Consider the following 17669-nt stretch of genomic DNA (forward strand, 5'->3'; position numbering starts at 1 on the left):
GGGGGCTGCCTCTTTGGGATCCCGTTGGTAATACTCCTTGACCGCTGGAATTCTGGCTTCTTTCTGGCCCTACTTTGTCACGTCTTGGAATCATTGGTGGATTGTCCGTTGGACTGATGGAACTTCGTGATCTTGACCTTTATGGGCTCTGAAGAAAATTCCTTGGTCTAAATTGGACTGCTCAGATTTGCACTATGACTGTCCTCAGGACTTTTACATCTTTTGCCTAAGATCACGTCTGGACTCTACTTTGCTCTGTGGGGAGGGGGGGGGGGTGATGGAGGGGGCTGGGTTTAAATTATAAGTAAATATTTTTTTCTCTGCTGTCTTGGCCTCCCATTTGTATTATGTTGTTTTGCATGACTTTTCTTGTATTTAGTCATCTCTGGACCCTCTTTAAATGTTCTGGCATGTTAGTTTTTTGGCGATGTGTACCTATGTAATTTGGACTATGTGATGTAAGTGACTCCTAATGCTGACTCCGTGATCTTATAATGTGATCTCTCTTGAGGGTATGGTTTTGACATGATTACCTAGCGTTTTATAGAGTTTTATTAGCATCTTTGTGGTGTTCAAGCATATTTGATTTTTGTGGGTTGGATTTGAGAAGCCCTATTAGGGCGGTTTCACTCGGCTGTATGCGCAACTACGCTCGCCGCCATGGGGAAAATTATCTTGTTTTTCCACTGTACAATAACTTAATATGACATGGTACCTTACCCATGTGATAATTATACTATATGCATGTTCAACTATCATCATATTGAATGATTGGCACCCACGTTTTGTATGCATTTAGTATGACACACATATTGCATATTGACTCGCACCAATAAGTAATACACACAGGGATTTATTGAAGATGGCATTATTTTTGCACAATATAATGGTTTGACATATTGTGAAGAGCTTAAAAAAAAGAAGAATTGCAGATTTTATTCATTAAAAGCGAAACAATGGTGAAGAAATGTCTTTTTTTTCTCAACCCTCAAAAAACGTTATATAATACATGTATGCAAAATACAAGCCCTAATACGGCTATGTGGATGGAAAAACTAAAACATTATGGCTCTTGGAATGGGCAATGAAAAAAATTGGAAATAATTTGCCATTAAGGCATTAAAGGGGCTCATTACTGAAGGGGTTTTAAACTGATGACCCATCCTCTGGATAGTTCATCAGTTAAATGGTCGTAGTCCGAGTGCTGGCTTGAAATCAATGGCACCACGCTGCTCCTACACTTCATGTTCTGAGATCATACTTCCTCCTCTGACCAGTGATCACGACATCCAGCCTACTACACCGGACAGTGGGCCGGACGATCAGCTGATGGACAGGGATCCTGATCGTCTGTACCCATCCATCAACTACAGTACTGATGAACCATCTAGGGAAAAGGTCATCAGTCAAAAAAGAGCAGAAAACCCTTTAGGGAATGAATACAAATATCAGATCAGACCCTACTTAGTACAAACCCTAGACCATAACTGACTTAATACAGTCTATAGGACCCATTTAACGAATAATGATAAGGAAATATTACAATGGTAGACATGGACCATGTGGTCTTCTGTGTTTCTATTCAGACCCCCAGACTAGCCGTCACCCTTCCCCTGCTTTATTCTAACATCACACAGACCTTATACAGACCTGAATACAAGCCCCGGACCTGTCGTTATTTTCTTCTCTCCTTCCTTGCACTTCATTTCACTTGCCAGCAATGCCCAACAATGAAGAGGGGTGCAGAGGGAGAGAGGCGAGTGTAATTCATAGGTTCGGTGCCCGGGTGATTTGCCTTCTCTTCCTAGATTCTCCCGAACATTTCAGGCCAGTTGGCAAATATTAATATACGCCTACCACTGCAATGGTTCTATATGAATCACACTACAACATATCTATAAAGTGTGGTTGGCATTCCTGACATGAACATGTCAGTGTGATTTCTCTTGACCATTTCTGGTTTACCCATTTTTCCACTAATATTTATAACCTTTTCCAAAATCTATTGTTAACCCTTTAGTGGCCACACATGCACCTTTTGACCACAGTGACTAACAGGTTTTATGGTATAACCGGAGCTGAGCTGTCAGCAGTCAGATGGGCTTTTGCACTGACTGCCAAGAATGGAGCTATTTCCGATCTTGGCAGTTTAACCACTTAGATGCAGCGGTGAGTGTGACTGTAGCATCTGAAAGGGCTGACAGGGAAGGAGGCTTCCTCTGGCACACATCGGACCCCCGTGATGCCATCACAAGGTTCTGATCAGTTGCTATGTCATGCAGATGCCTAACAATGACCTCCAAGTCAGCCATTTATGCCCTGGCAGAGGTAGGGTCCATTAGGCTTGTAGAATACATGGCAATACTGAAGGCTTGCTGTGCGTTCTATCAGCGCTCAAAGCTGGTGAAGTTTATGTCTCACAAAGAGCAAATGTAAAAAGTGTAAAAAGATATAAAAAAAATGTAAAAACTACTTTAAAAAACTTCTCCACTTTTGTCCCTTATTAAAAAAAACTTACAAATTAACCCCACCCCCACCCCCACCACCTAGAATTGGTATTGCTGCATTCATAACAACTTCAATAAATAAAAAATTAAAACTTACCTGGTAAAAACTGAATAAAATGTAAATTAATTGCCCAAAATGGCTAATTTTGTACACAACTTACATAAAATGGAATAAAAAGCAATCTATGAACCAAAAAGTTATACCATTAAAAACTGCAGCTTGTCCTGAAAAAACAGCCGACTGTTAAAAAATAAAAATGTGATGGTTTTTTGAATGTAGGAATTCTCATAAAATTATATATATTGTTTTAAATAAGTAATTCTGGTCTGAAAACAATGATGTGTCTCCAATGTAAGCAGACGATGTCACTGCTGCGGGTTGTGTAGGACCCGCCGCCTGTCCCTCTGCGGACATCCCTTCCCCTTTACAAGTCTGGAACTTACATTCCTGCTGGTCTGGATCCATCAGTGTAGAAGCCGCCTTCTCCTCTCCACCTCCTTCCTGCACTCTTCCTGAAGTGATGGGAGGCGTTTTTAAAGAAAAATGCCTTGTATCCGTGGGTGAATCACAGGTTGACGAGTGCGATATCAGTCTGGGTTTCACAACTCGAGATCACACTCAGCTGTGTATAAGAAGCCTGAGGGAGCAGCGACCCCTACCAGCAGGTTACATAGAGATTTATGCTGCACCTGTTAGTGGGACATTCAGGGTGAAGGAAAGACACAGAAGGGACATCAGTAGTTTGTGGCACCGCAGAGGGGACAACAGTAGTCTGTAGGGACACAGAGAGGGGACAGCGGTACTTTCTGGGGCCACAGAGGAGACACCAATACTATGGAGAGATAGTGAGAGTTAGTGGTAGGATGGGGAATGTGCAGGGATGAATCTTGGCAAGAAGAAATCTTAGTGGCTGTCTGGGCCCAGACAAAGAACAAAAACGAAACCACAAGTCATCAATCAGAGGAGATGTCACATGTGATCACTGGAGGTAACAGAACGGTAATCACTATCACAGTGTAGAATCTAGCATCTCTATGATATGATTGTATTAGAGGTATACTAGAGCTGAGGCGCTGTTATAGATATGCTGTCCCTAATTTAATTCTGAGTTTTGCTGTGGGGCCCTGTGAGTTCAATGTATGCCCCTCTTTACAAAAGTAGTAAAACATTAGGACTGTATAAATTTGGTATGGCTCTAATCGTGCTGATCCGGAGTATAATGTTCTCAAGGGATTTATGCTGCATAGTAAAGTCTGTAAAAACCCAAAACACAATGGTGACATTTCTAGGTCTCACCCCCAAAAAATACATGAATAAAAAGTTATACAGACATAATATAAACCCCAAACTCCTGCTATGCAGTAAATACAGCTATTCACTGGGCCTGCTGGCAGTACCGGGAGGAGACAGCGCTGCCCATAATACAGAGGCCTGGGTTGGTGCTGCAGGCAAAGCTCCCCCTGAATTCACTGTCTGTAGTACCAACCCAGGCTGCTACAATGTTGTCAGCGCTATCTGCACTTCTACTAATAGTAAAATACTGAGTAAGGAGTGCATATAGATGCATCCTCCTCTCACCATGCAGGTAGGCTGACTACCAAATGGCAGAGCAAATTACACCTGTGTTACACCTATACACTGATGAGACCACCACTCACACTGCCTCTTGATAATGAGGGGGGTGGCTGCTTGGCGTATACTCCCACACAGAGTGGATACAAAGTGACAGACCATTCTGATATATGTAGTTCACCATGCAGACCAGCAACCTATTAATGACGCCATAATAATTCGGCGGGTTGCCCTGCATATCCATCAGTGAACCACATTGGTACTGCCACCCTGGGCTCCCCCTGGAGTCTTAAAGCCACGCTGCATGTGAATGATAGATAATAAATGCAAGGCATTGGTTGGATGTTGGCCAAGATACATGAGCCTACTAACCACTTCACGGTTCCTTGCGTTGTAGTGGGTCCCTACACTAATATAAATGCATCACAGAAGGGGAAATATAGAGAATTAAAAACAATCACAGAAAACGGGCGTTACTTACTGACTGAGGAGAGCATATAGGTGAATCCTCTCATCACCGCAAAGGGGGCTAAAATATGGATTGGACTATTGGACGGACTGACTTTCACATGTATATATGGCATTAGGATGTGCCTGCACACGGCATATACAGAACCTGGAATGTGAAACAGGTTCGAAAAACACTGAAGTGATGTGTTCAGGCTCTTCTGCTTTATTGTTCTGATGCAAGAGGTTCTATACTTTGGCTTCTCCAACGGTCCACAATGTAAAGGCCAGAGCGCGTGCGATACTTCTAATATAGTAGAATCCTACAAGAGGCTGATGATGACAAACCTGCATGATCATTGTCTGAGACCCTGTTAGTAAGATGGAACTACAATGCGTCTTCTCCTCACATGTTTCTTGCTCTGCACACAGCATTAATATTACTGCATAACATGTAATTCCCTACTGTTACACAGATCTCCATCCAGATGCATTGTACTGTAGATTGCTATGGAGCTGCGCTGAAGAATCCGCACTGCAAACCTGCACTGTGAATCCAACCTTCAGATCAGTTTCGGATTTTTGCTCTATTTGTCCTCTTTAAAGAATCTTCATAAATGACTATTTTTCTAGGTGGTGCTGGCAGAAGACAAGTCTACTCGGCAGAAGTTTGCTGTGAAAGTCATCGCCAAGAGAAGCCTGCTTACCGAAGGAGAGGACCGCGTGATGGTGGAGCGGCGGGTGCTACAACTTGCATCTGGCAGCCCCTTTCTTCTACATGGACAATTTGCTTTCCAGACAAAGGTACATTTATGACTACTTCCAAATGAACAAATACCAGTATATGTACCTGATGCTGTAGTGATACAAAGTATCTGCGAGCTGTGCAACAGTAAGACATTTCCATCCACAGAGATCTTGGCTGACATAGCAATAGTCACAATGGGCCCCACTTTCCACTGAGGGGCCGTTAAATATACAATACCTTTATTATAATGAATGCCTGCTATTCAGTTTGTAGGTGTACAATGCTATGCTTATTAATGTCCTAGTATATCTGTACAGGGATATAGGAGCCGTGAGTCTATGGATGTCGAGGTGAACAACAGTAACAAGCAAAACCGAAAATACCAAAAACTGGGTGCTACACATGTGCAAGAACTCTAATCAAAGTTCTAGAGACACAAATTGAACCACTTAAAAACTAATACAAACATAGAAGCAAACCATAGGGGTATGTGCAAACATCGGGGGCCAATCTGCTGGTTTTCACTGCGGACGTCACTCATTACCTTGAATGAAATCCACAATGAAGATCCATGACTTTCCTGTGACCGATGACACATGCTGCATGACTATCCTCCACTGCAGGTTGTTTCCATTGTTAGTGAATGGGGTTTCTTAAAAGCCCTCTCATTTACATTGTACTGCACATTCCGTAGCTGAAATTCCGCAGCAATGCCACAGCATCTGAACTCATCATCTGTCACGTTGGTTCAGAGAGCACTGCAGTGATTGGCTGACAGCAGTGCTCGCTAGCTAATCAGAGCCATCGCTTCCTGGAGGTGGGATTTAGGAACGCTGCAACCAGGAAGTGATGATCTGTCAGTGGCCAAGGAGTGCAGGAAGCCCGGCGGAGCTACGGAACTTTGCAAATTAGCGGGAGGAACCCGGACCACGGCTACTAGCTTAGTATTACTAAGACATCCCCCGAAAATAAGACCCTGTGCCTGTTTTAGGAACAAAAATTTATATAAGACAAGGTCTTATTTTCAGGGCATCATGGTATTGAATTGTTGCTGTTGCAACTAAGCCCCATAGGCTGGGGGTCTGCAGCCCCCCCCCCTTTCTACAATACAGGCTGCTCTCATTGTAATTAGTTTGTAACTGTCTCTCACATAGCATGCTAAATGGCAGCTTGTGTCACCTGAAATTAAAGGGGTTGCCCAGTTGCTGAACAACTCCTCTTCAATAAGACCCTCTGTATTAAAATAATAAATTGAGATATACTTACCCCTCTGCAGCCTCCGGGATCCAGCCCTGGAGCCCGCTGCATTCCCGGGGATGGTTGTGACAGATGATGTCACAGGAAACCACATGATAACTGCAGCCAATGAAAGATCAGTACAGTTTGGTTGTCATAAAATAAATTTAATTAATATCCCTCTGGTGACAAGAATTTCGAAAATTTAATATTTCAGGTTAAAAGTAGTAAAACTTAATAAAAACTATATAAGCGTGCTAATCACCATTATTGTACCGACCCGCAGAATAACGTTATGTCACAGTAAGATCTGCAGGATAATGGCATCAGTGTGTTTTATCATTTCACCACACTTACAAATGTAAAACTGTTCCAATACATTATATAGTGGACTAAATGATACCATTAACCCCTTCATGACATGGCCTATTTTGGCGTTGAGGACCAAGCGATTTTTTGGTATTTTTCCATCTTCATTTTTCAAAAGCCATAACTTTTTTATTTTTCCGTGGACGCGGCCGTATAAGGGCTTGTTTTTTGCGTGGCGAACTGTAGTTTTTATCGATGCCAATTTTGGGTACATAGACTATATTGTAAATTTTTTTTTTTTTTAATGATAGCAGAGAGAGAAAACGCATCAATTCTGCCATAGATTTTTTTTTTTTTTTTTTACACCGTTAATCATGCAGCATAAATGAGACTTTCCATTTTTTCTGCAGACCGGTACGGTTACAACGATACCAAAATTCTAACATTTTTTTTAGGTTTTCCCACTTTTCTGCAATAAAAACCCTTTTTTTTGGAAATCTTTTTTCTATTCTAAATTGCTGCATTCAAAGTCACGTAACTTTTTTATTTTTTGATGTACAGAGCTCTATGAGGGCTTTTTTTTTGCGAGACGAGCTGTAGATTTTATTGGTACCATTTTGGCATACATACGACTTTTTTGATCACTTTTATTGCGTTTTTAGTGAGGCAAAATGCTAAAAATGAGCATTTTGCCTCAGTTTTTTAGCTTTTTTTTAGCGTTTTTTTCGGTGCACAGTCAAAAGCATGTGCAACTTATTGTACGCATCGTTACGGACGCGACAATACCAAATATGTGGGGTTTTATTTTTTTTTTTACCTTTTTTTATGCTAATCTGAGAAAAAGCATAAAAAATGGTTTTTTTACTCTTTTTTTTTTACATTTTTTTAATTCATTTTTTAAATCTTTCTTTTTTTTACACTGTTTGTGTCCCTCTGAGGGACTTTAATCACTGCCCTGATGATCGCTGTCATAAGGCATGGCAGAGCTACTGCTCTCCCATGCCTTATCGCTCATACAGCGATCTCAGGCATAGGCAATACAGGACGCCAGTGTCTGGCGTCCTGTTGCCATGGTGACAGGCCGGGGTCTCGCGATGACATCGCGAGTTCCGGCCGGAGACACAGAGGGAGCCGCGCTCCCGCTGTGAACTCTTTCCCTGCCGCGATCTACTTAGATCGCGGCAGGGAAGGGGTTAACAGTGGCGGGCGCATCTCTGATGTCCCCCCGCTGCTGCAGCGAGACGCCGGCTGTGACTGACAGCCGGCTCCCGCTGCGGGATAGCGCTGGATCACATATGATCCAGCGCTATCTCCAGGACGTAAGTTTACGCCCTGTTGCGGGAAGTACCCCGCTCCCAGGATGTAAACTTACGCCCTGCAGCGGGAATGGGTTAAAAACACAACTCGTCTCGCAAAATAAGAAGCCCTCATATGGCGAAAAAATGTATGTAATGAAATAGGGATGAAGAAGTGAGAATAAAAAAATGAAAAGTGGGCGGTCCTTCAGGGGTTAAAGGGAAAAGGATTTTGTGTAAAAAATCTGTGAATGTAGACAAATGGTTTGTAAATAGTCTATGGATGCCACTGCGACTGAGATGGCGTCTTCTCTATGATGCAAACATGAAAACCTACATGAAAAATCATTTCTTCTACATTATTCTTATATGTAGATTATTAGTGAATATTCAGTAGATGGAGAACGCCTGCTGTATGAGGTATAAGCTACACCTCTCCTGTGTCTGGGGCCGGGCTGCAGCCTTATTATCACCAGTACTGAGCTTACTGATCCATCATACATGTAACTGTCCCATCCCCCCCGTCGTCATATAGTCTACATCTATGATGGAGAAATAACTGAGAATGGCCTCCGTATAACATAGTAACATAGTATGTGAGGCTGAATGAAGACAATGTCCATCTAGGTCAGCCTTGTTGATCCAGAGGAAGGCAAATAACCCCAAGAGGCAGAAACCAATTAGCCCTTTCGGGGAAAATTCCTTCCCGACTCCATAATGGCGGTCAGAATAATCCCTGGATCAACCTCTGATAGTTCCTGTCTGTATAGAATGAAGACGCTACAATCATTTGGTAACTTGATCCTAGACATTCACATTCTTGTATCGCTCTTCTGTATGGCAGGACCTGGTGCTGCTCGGAATGGAGTACATCAACTGCGGAGACTTCGATGAACTTCTACAGCGGAAGGGGTGTCTCGACAGCCCCTGTGCACGGTAATGTAGTCGTAAGCTAATAAACATCTCCCTGTAGGTTATACATGAAGAGGACAGTACATGAGTGAAGTTACCCTTACACGGGGCAATTATCGCTGGAAGCAGCAAATTCAGGCAATAGCCGTCCCGTGTACTGGGTATTGAGAGAGAAATCGATCACTGGTCAGAGTCACTTAGCACAACTAAAAACCAAGCGACTATCGGCCGTGTAAACAGGCAATCGTTCAACAATGCATGACTGCCTGTTTACTGTGAATGGAGGCGGCGGGTCAGCATGATCTTCAACCACTCAGCCTCCATTCACAGAACGACTATCACTGCTTGTAAAGCACAGGAGCGATAGTTGGGCAGCTGTTCATGGAATGGCTGTTGGGCGCTTATGTAACCTATAGTAGTCCTGTGTAAAGGAACCTTTAGATCACATGTGTCAAACACAAGGCCCATGGGCCGAATCCGGCCTGCTGCCTCATGTTATGTGGCCCGCGGCGTGCCGACGCCGCTCACCACTGAAGCGATTAAGAGCTGGGGTGCCGCAGCTCCCCGCTGGTAATCGTGCTATTACCGCTGTTCCCTGCACACACTGACGTCAGTGTGCAGTCGGGATCCTCTTCCCCTGAGTTCCCTGCTCTTCAGTTCAGCAGGAGAGGACTCAGGGAGGAAGCATGCCCAGCACATACACTGACGTCACAGTGTGCACCGGGATCATCGTGAGCAGAGGGGGAGTGGCGCTGACTGCAAGGGGAGGTAAGTATAAGGGTTAGGGGGGCTTAATATTTCTGCTCGGGGGGTTAATATTGCTGTGTTGGGGGGGTTAATACTGCTGCGGGGGGGTTATTATTGCTGCTGGAGGGGGTTAATATTGGTGCTGCTGGAGGGGTTATTGGTGCTGGAAGGGGTTCATATTGGTGCTGGAGGGGGTTAATATTGGTGCTGGAGGGGGTTAATATTACTGCTGCTGGGGGGGGAAGGTTAACATTACTGCTAGGGGGGGTTATTATTACTGCTGCTGGGGGTTTATTATTACTGCTGCTGAGGGGGGGGGGGCGGTTATTATTACTGCTGCTGAGGGGGGGGGGGGTTATTATTACTGCTGCTGAGGGGGGGGGGCGGTTATTACTACTGCTGCTGAGGGGGGGGGCGGTTATTATTACTGCTGCTGAGGAGGGGGGTTATTATTACTGCTGCTGAGGGGGGGTTAATATTACTGCTGCTGGGGGGGTTAATGTTACTGCTACTGGGAAGGGGGGTTAATATTATTGCTGCTGGGGGGGGTTAATATTAATGCTGCTGGGGGGGTTAATGTTGCTGCTGGGGATGATGTTGCTAAGGGGTTATTGCTAGTGAGGGGGTATATATTGCTGTGGGGGTTGCTATTACTACTGCAGCCACTGTGGGGGTCGCTATTACTACTGGGGCCACTGTGGGGGTCGCTATTACTACTGGGGCCACTGTGGGGTACCCTGTTACTACTGGGGCCACTGTGAGGTACCCTGTTACTACTGGGGCCACTGTGGGGCTCACCATTACTACTGGGGCCACTGTGGGGCTCGCTATTAGTACTGGGGCCACTGTGGGTCTCTCTATTACTACTGGGGCCACTGTGGGGCTCGCTATTACTACTGAGGCCACTGTGGGATACCCTGTTACTACTGGGGCCACTGTGAGGTACCCTGTTACTACTGGGGCCACTGTGGGGCTCGCCATTACTACTGGGGCCACTGTAGGGCTCGCTATTACTACTGGGGCCACTGTGCGTCTCTCTATTACTACTGGGGCCACTGTGGGGCTCGCTATTACTACTGAGGCCACTGTGGGATACCCTGTTACTACTGGGGCCACTGTGAGGTACCCTGTTACTACTCGGGCCACTGTGGGGCTCTCTATTACTACTGGGGCCACTATAGGGGTCATTATTATGGCTCGTTCACACGGGTGTAATCGTATTTCGGTTGCACAAATACACTGCGTATTTGCACAATCGAAAATCGCTTATGCCTATATATTTGGGCACGCAAAAAAAAGAAAAAGAACGCAGATGGGCCCATTGAAATGATGCGCCAATATGCAGTGACTGCACAGGTTTCCTGATCATTTACCACATATTTGCGTGGCCCATTCACTTCAATGGCCTATTGCGGTGTGTAGTACGCAACAAAATAGGTCATGCTGTATGAAAATATACATCATGTGAATGAACTCATTGAAATCAATGGCTTCTATTCACTGCATATCATGTACGCAAATATGCTTGTGTGAACAGGCCCTCACTATACTGTCTTAGAGTCGGCCCTTTGAAGGTCACCAGAAGACCTATGTGGCCCTCGGTGAAAATGAGTTTGACACCCCTGCATTTGATTGTTAGCCTTACTGCCCACATACAAGCTCCAATGATGGACTCCATTCATTAAGGGACTGTACATAGAATAGAGTGTTATACTCAGAAGCTGCACCTATACTCTCCATTTATAGGATGTTAGCAGGGGGGTAGCTAAAGGCTCATGGGCCCGGGTACAAAAGTTTATCTTGGGGCCACCCAACTTCTCTTAACCCCTTAACGCAGAGATGTAACTTAAAGCTCCTGGGCCCCAATGTAAAACCTGTAACAGGGCCCCCAACTATAATGCTTTATTCATAGTACTGGACTCCCTATATGGAGAAGAGAAGCCGTATATGCCCCTAAGGCTCCTTGGCCGGGGTGCAACCGCATTCCCTATAGTTATGTCAGTGGATGTTAGTACTGAAACACTTTGTTAAAAGACTTTTATCCAATTCTAGGCTTATTACTCTCTATATGGTCTGAACCTGTATATCATGGATCTCACATTGTAATAGCAGCATCTCTTATAAATAACTCTAAGGTCTTAGTCACACGGGCATTTTTTTGCAAATCGCGTGACCGGGGCCGAAAAATCGCCAGAAAAAACTGCTCCTAGCCACATTTCAATAGAAACGGGCCGGAGCTGTCCAGCGCATTGAATTCAATGGAGTCGGCAATACAGCCGGCTCCATTGAAAGCAACGGGCTGCGGGCGAGTGCGGGATGAATTTTCGGGAAGGGCTTAAAAATATAAGCCCTTCACGGAAATTCATCCAGAAATGTGTAAAAACAAAAAAATATATATACTCACCTGGTCCCGGCAGACGGAGCTGTCATTCAGCTGAGAGCTGCCCCTGATTGGTCCCTGCGCTGAGCCAATCAGAGGCAGCACTCACTCACCCATTCATGAATTCATGAATGGGTAAGTGAGAGCTGCCTCTGATTCGTGAGGCAGCTCATTCAGCAGGCAGGGATTTTAAATCCCCGGCTGCTGAATACTACTCAGAGCAGTTCAGGAGAACTGCCGGCCAGACGCGGCTGAACTCCGGCTGCCGGGACAAGGTGAGTATATATATTTTTTTGGTTTTTACACATTTCTGGATGAAATTCATTCTGCGATCACTGGCAGCCCATTGCTTTCAATGGAGCCGGCTGTATTGCCGGCTCCATTGAATTCAATGGGCAAACATCATTCTTCTCTGCCACAGCTGTTACAGCTGTGGCAGAGAAGAATGATTTGTCTACTATATGTTCTCAATGGGGTCGGCGCTGCTGCCGCCGGCCCCATTGAGCTCATATAGAGAAGAGAACACGAATCGCAGATCGCAGATAGGTGCGATCTGCGATTTCTGTTCTATAATAAATCGGACGAGCACATGAAAAGCGCTCATGTGTCCGATACCATTGCAAAGCAATGGTTTTATAAAATCGCCGGACGCATGCGCATGCACAAATCGCGCGAAAAAACGCCCGTCTGAGTGAGGCCTCAGTCACACAGTGCTTGCATAGGACTGCACCTAAAGCAGGGAAATGGCTGTTCTTGTATATCGGCACAGTTTGGCGGCCATTAATCTGCAAAAAGAAAAAAATAGTTCCATGCTCCACCGCATGTAACATTATATTGCATTGCTCCGGTGGATGATACATCTTCTCAAGGCTCTATAGGGTGTCGCTCAGAGAGCCCACTGATCTATAAACACAAACACATATGGCGCTGCCCTGTGCAGGAGTCCTTATCCCCATGTTTGTAGTATGCAGAATAAGATAGGATTAGAGAACATGTAGCATGAAGAATGAGATGTGTGATCCCTGCAGTCTATAGTAATAACCTCACATGGTGGATATTCTGCTCTTCTGTACTATGTGGTTTTCAGAGCTTTCTGACAGCCTCCAGATACTAATTCTCTTCTCTTCCCTTCGTGCCAGTTTCTACGCAGCAGAACTTGTATGCGGTATCCAACACCTGCATGCGAAGGGCATCGTCCACCGGTAAATATATTCTTGTCTTTTTTAGGTGTGATGGACTCAGGCCGGGTCTGTAATCCCAGATTATATTATAGTAGATGGTTTGGAATCTGATATAAAACATACTTAGGTATATTAATTCTGGATGTTTGTGCGCACATTAGGTAACATCTTCATATATTTATAAAGTAAATCAGCTAATGGGACAGATTCTCTCTTAGCAGTATGAATGGGAATAAACCATTGTTTCCTCTACTTCACAGAGATCTCAAGCCGGATAACATCCTGGTGACTTCAGCGGGCCATCTAAAGATCGCCGACTTCGGGTTGGCCCTCGAGGACATCTATGGAGATCGCACAGCCTCCGGATATGCTGGAACGCCGGGCTTCATGGCTCCTGAGATGCTGAGCGGGGAGGAGTACAATGCTGCCATCGACTGGTATGCCTTAGGTATCATTCTAAATATCATGGTTACCAGCAGGTCCAAGTACCATCGAGGACGATTTAATGCCTCCAACATCGAGGCGAAGAACATCATCAAGAAGGTGAATATTCTCTATGTAATACATGTTATACTAGACCAGGATAGTAATAATAGTTCAAATTTCTAGATTACATTTTTTTCCTTTCTAGCTCCTCCGGGAAGATCCTACGACGCGCTTAGGGGTCCACGGTGACATCAGAGCCCAGAGGTTTTTCCAGCATATCAATTGGGACTTGGTAGAAGCCCTGCGGATGCGACCACCACACATCCCTGTACCAGTAAGTATAAGCAGACTGACTTTCAAACCGATTTTTTGGGTTAGAAAATTGAACACAAATTGAACGTATTGATTAGACCGGGTATATTTACAGGGGACTTTTGTCTACTCGAATGAATAGTTCATGGGGAAAAAAATCTGCAGCACATGATAATGTGTGATGTCCCGCACATCAGACAGCGCATGGATGATGTGTCTGTGTGCTGACTGATGTGAGTTCCATCTAAGAATCTGAGACACAAGTTTAAATCTGTCCATGTGCGAGTAGTCTTAGGCCCAATGCCCACGGGCGTATTTGCACTGCGGGATCCGGAGCAAGTGTTTACCTCTGGATCCCGCAGCAAATACTGCCCTTAGACATGTTAAGCAAAACACTTTTCCATGCCCACAAGTGGAAATAAACTGCAATTTTCTGCTGCCGGGGGAAAAATCACAGCAAGTCCTATTCTAGTGTGAGGCTCCACGGACGAATTCCATTGCAGTCAATGGAAGCTGTTCATCCCGCAGCGAGTTACCAGAGATCTGCATCATCGCCGGCACAACAGCCCGGCGCTGCGCATGTATGGCGGCGCACCAGCCGGCACATCTGCAGCGCAGAAAGAAGACAGCGGATAGGTAAGCCAGGGGTCACCGCTGGGGAACAAGGTCTGATTACATTACGAGATCTCACAGTTGGATTCCTCCCCGGCCGTCTGTACTTGGCCTTAGGGCTCAGTCAGATGAGCGTCTTTTTTGCGCAAAAAATGTGTTGCATGCATGTGCAAAATGCACCTGACTGTAGCTCCATGCCCATTGCTTTCAATGACGCTGCCTCTGATTGGCTGAACGCTGTGACCACTCATAGGCAGCGCTCAGCTGTCATTCAATGAATGGCTGAGCGCTGCCTGTGATTGGATTTTTACATCCCCGGCCAGCTGAAAGTGCTTCAGAGCAGTGCTGGCAGTCAGCAACAACATGTGCCAGAGCTGCACAGCAGCAGAGAGGTGGTGTGTATATATATTTTTTTTTACAGCAGCTTCTATTTCAAGCCCTTCCCTGAAAGTCACTGTGAGGATTGACTGCATCGCATTGCTTTCAATGGGGCCAGCGGCAGTAGCAACGGCCCCATTTAAAGCAATGGCATGACATCATGGTCCTTTGCGACAGCTGTGACAGCTTCATCTCCACAGGGAGTTCCCTTGTCACTGAACACTGTGACAGTGCTGTCACAGTGTTCAGTGATAAGGGGACTCCCCGTGGGGAATCTTTCCGCATTGCACGGACCCACCCAGGGCACGGATGTCATCTCTTTTACATGTGTGAGTATTTTGCGCCTGTAAAAGACGGACATGTGAACAAATCATAGGGAGCCAATGGCTCTATCAGATGTGCCTTTTTGGCGCACATAGGCGCAAGCAAAAAAAACGATCGTCTGACTTTGCCCTTAGGGTGATAAATTTTTATACAGGAATTAGTTTGTTTTTTTGAACTGTAATCCAGTGCTGTCATGAGAAGTTATCATACCAGCTAAATCCCTATGCTTCCTCTTCTTATAGTCAAACAACATCCGGCACGGCTCAAGACCATTTAATCTCGAGAGGATGGAGGCAGCAGAAGCTCACCACTCGGCCATATCGGCAGACCACCAGGCCTTATTCACAGGGTTTTCATTTGTCAGCACTAACTGGAAAACCCTGGACAGCACACCGGCTCTTTAAGATCATCAGAGCCAGATCTCATAAGCCCCAAGAAGACCATCAAGAGAAGCAGAAGAACACCGATGATGTCATCAGGAGCAGCCCAAATATTCCATCAGACCAAGCTGGATGATTACTGCCATGTCTACATCTGGCGAACAGGTGGTATACCTTTTTTTTCCTTTTAATATGTATGGCGTGAGGATGTGCCTGACCATGTCAGACGCACCGCATGCCCAGAGTGCGTTGATATTATGGTACTATATATATAGTGTTACACTTTATATATACTCCATAAATAACTAAAAATACAATTACATTTACCAGTGACTACTGGTGAGTGTAATTTTATATTTCCCCCTCCTCTATGACATCTATTAGTATTGTCATCGATGACGGGGAAATAAGGTGAGAGATGGCCGGCTATTAAGGGGTGGAGGAGGCCGGACCTTTTTTTTTTCTTTTATGTATGGTATTAGGGCTCATGTCCACGGGCAAAAGAAGAATTAAAATCCGCAGCAGATTTTAACTCTTCTCCTGCCCGCGGATCCGCGCCCCATAGGGATGCATTGACCACCCGCGGGTAGATAAATACCCACGGATGGTCAATAAAAGTGATTTAAAAAAAAAATGGAGCATGAAAAAATCTGGACCATGCTCCATTTTCGTGCGGGTCTCCCGCGGGGACGGCTCCCACGGGCTTCTATTGAAGCCTATGGAAGCCGTCCGGATCCGCGGGAGACAAAAATCGGAATTTACTCACCCGCTCCGTTTCTTCTTTTCACCGCGGCGCCATCTTTTCTCCGTCGCGGCCGTATCTTTTTTCTTCGGACCGTCGCAAGCGCGGGGCACGTTACCGACGTCATCCTGCGCATCCGCCGGGCCGAAGAAAGAAGATCCGGCCGCGACGCAGAGAAGATGACGCCGCAGCGAAGGAAGTATCCGGAGCGGGCGGGAGGTAAGTTTATTCTGATTTATTTTCATTTTTAGCGCTCATGTCCGCGGGGCAGGAGGGACCTGCTGCAGATTCTCCAGGGAGAATCCGGAGCGGGCCTGATTTTCCCCGTGGACATGAGGCCTTAGGATGTGCCTGACCATGTCAGACGCACCACATGCCCAATATAGGATGATATTATGATACTCTATGTATAGTGTCACCGTATACATATACTTCATAAGATATTAATGCTACAATTAGATTTACCGCTGACTACCGGTGAGTGTAATTTCATATTTCTCCCTCTTCTATGACATTGTTTAGTTTTGTCACCGGCGACGGGGAAATAAGGTGAGGGATGGCCGGCTATTAAGGCGTGGAGGAGGCCGGGCCTATTTATTTATTTATTTTTAATTAATATAAAATTTGTTTAGGATGTGCCTGACCATAGCGGGCGCACCACATGCTCAGAATAAGATACTACGGTACTACATGTATAGTGTGACACTATATCTATACTCCGTAAGATGTTAAGAATACAATTACATTTACTGGTGATTACCGCTGAGGGGAATTTTTATATTTCTCTTTTTTTTGCAATTGTTTGCTTTTATATTTGTGCCAAAAAACACAAATGTTCCGGATCTTTGAATGCAGTGACACAATTTTTAAATAGTTTTTATTGTGCAAAAGTAATAAAATGTTACAAAACTATATAAATTGGATACAAATGTAATCCTACTGACCACAGGATGTAGTGAAGATGTCATTTATGCCAGCGTCATATAAGCGTTTGTGCATGAGTGTAGCAATTAGAGATGAGCGAACGTACTCGGTAAGGGCGATTTCGCAATCGAGCACCGCGATTTTCGAGTACTTCACTACTCGGGTGAAAAGTACTCGGGGGCGCTGTGGGTGAGCGGGGGGTTGCAGTTACGTTCGCTCATCTCTAGTAGCAATGT

General features: G+C 45.1%; 1 protein-coding gene across 1 annotated transcript; it reads left to right on the forward strand.

Annotated features, from left to right (window-relative positions):
• The first annotated feature begins 1218 nt into the window (after positions 1–1218).
• LOC136571771 (protein kinase C delta type-like) lies at positions 1219–15791 on the forward strand. Its single transcript, XM_066572400.1, has 7 exons — positions 1219–1467; positions 5161–5331; positions 8960–9051; positions 13294–13356; positions 13596–13878; positions 13967–14095; positions 15630–15791. Exons 1-7 carry the CDS (start codon positions 1219–1221, stop codon positions 15789–15791), a joined length of 1149 nt encoding a protein of 382 aa, XP_066428497.1.
• The last annotated feature ends 1878 nt before the right edge of the window (positions 15792–17669 follow it).

This window comes from Eleutherodactylus coqui, chromosome 6, assembly GCF_035609145.1.
Source record: "Eleutherodactylus coqui strain aEleCoq1 chromosome 6, aEleCoq1.hap1, whole genome shotgun sequence".
Classification (NCBI taxonomy): domain Eukaryota; kingdom Metazoa; phylum Chordata; class Amphibia; order Anura; family Eleutherodactylidae; genus Eleutherodactylus; species Eleutherodactylus coqui.

Bases quoted from the DNA above. Each gene is read 5' to 3' on its own strand.
- LOC136571771 (XM_066572400.1), top strand. From the start codon at position 1,219: ATGGCACCACGCTGCTCCTACACTTCATGTTCTGAGATCATACTTCCT. The intron at 5,332-8,959 runs GTACATTTATGA...TCTGTATGGCAG, and splicing joins AATTTGCTTTCCAGACAAAG to GACCTGGTGCTGCTCGGAAT. The intron at 14,096-15,629 runs GTAAGTATAAGC...CTCTTCTTATAG, and splicing joins CACCACACATCCCTGTACCA to TCAAACAACATCCGGCACGG.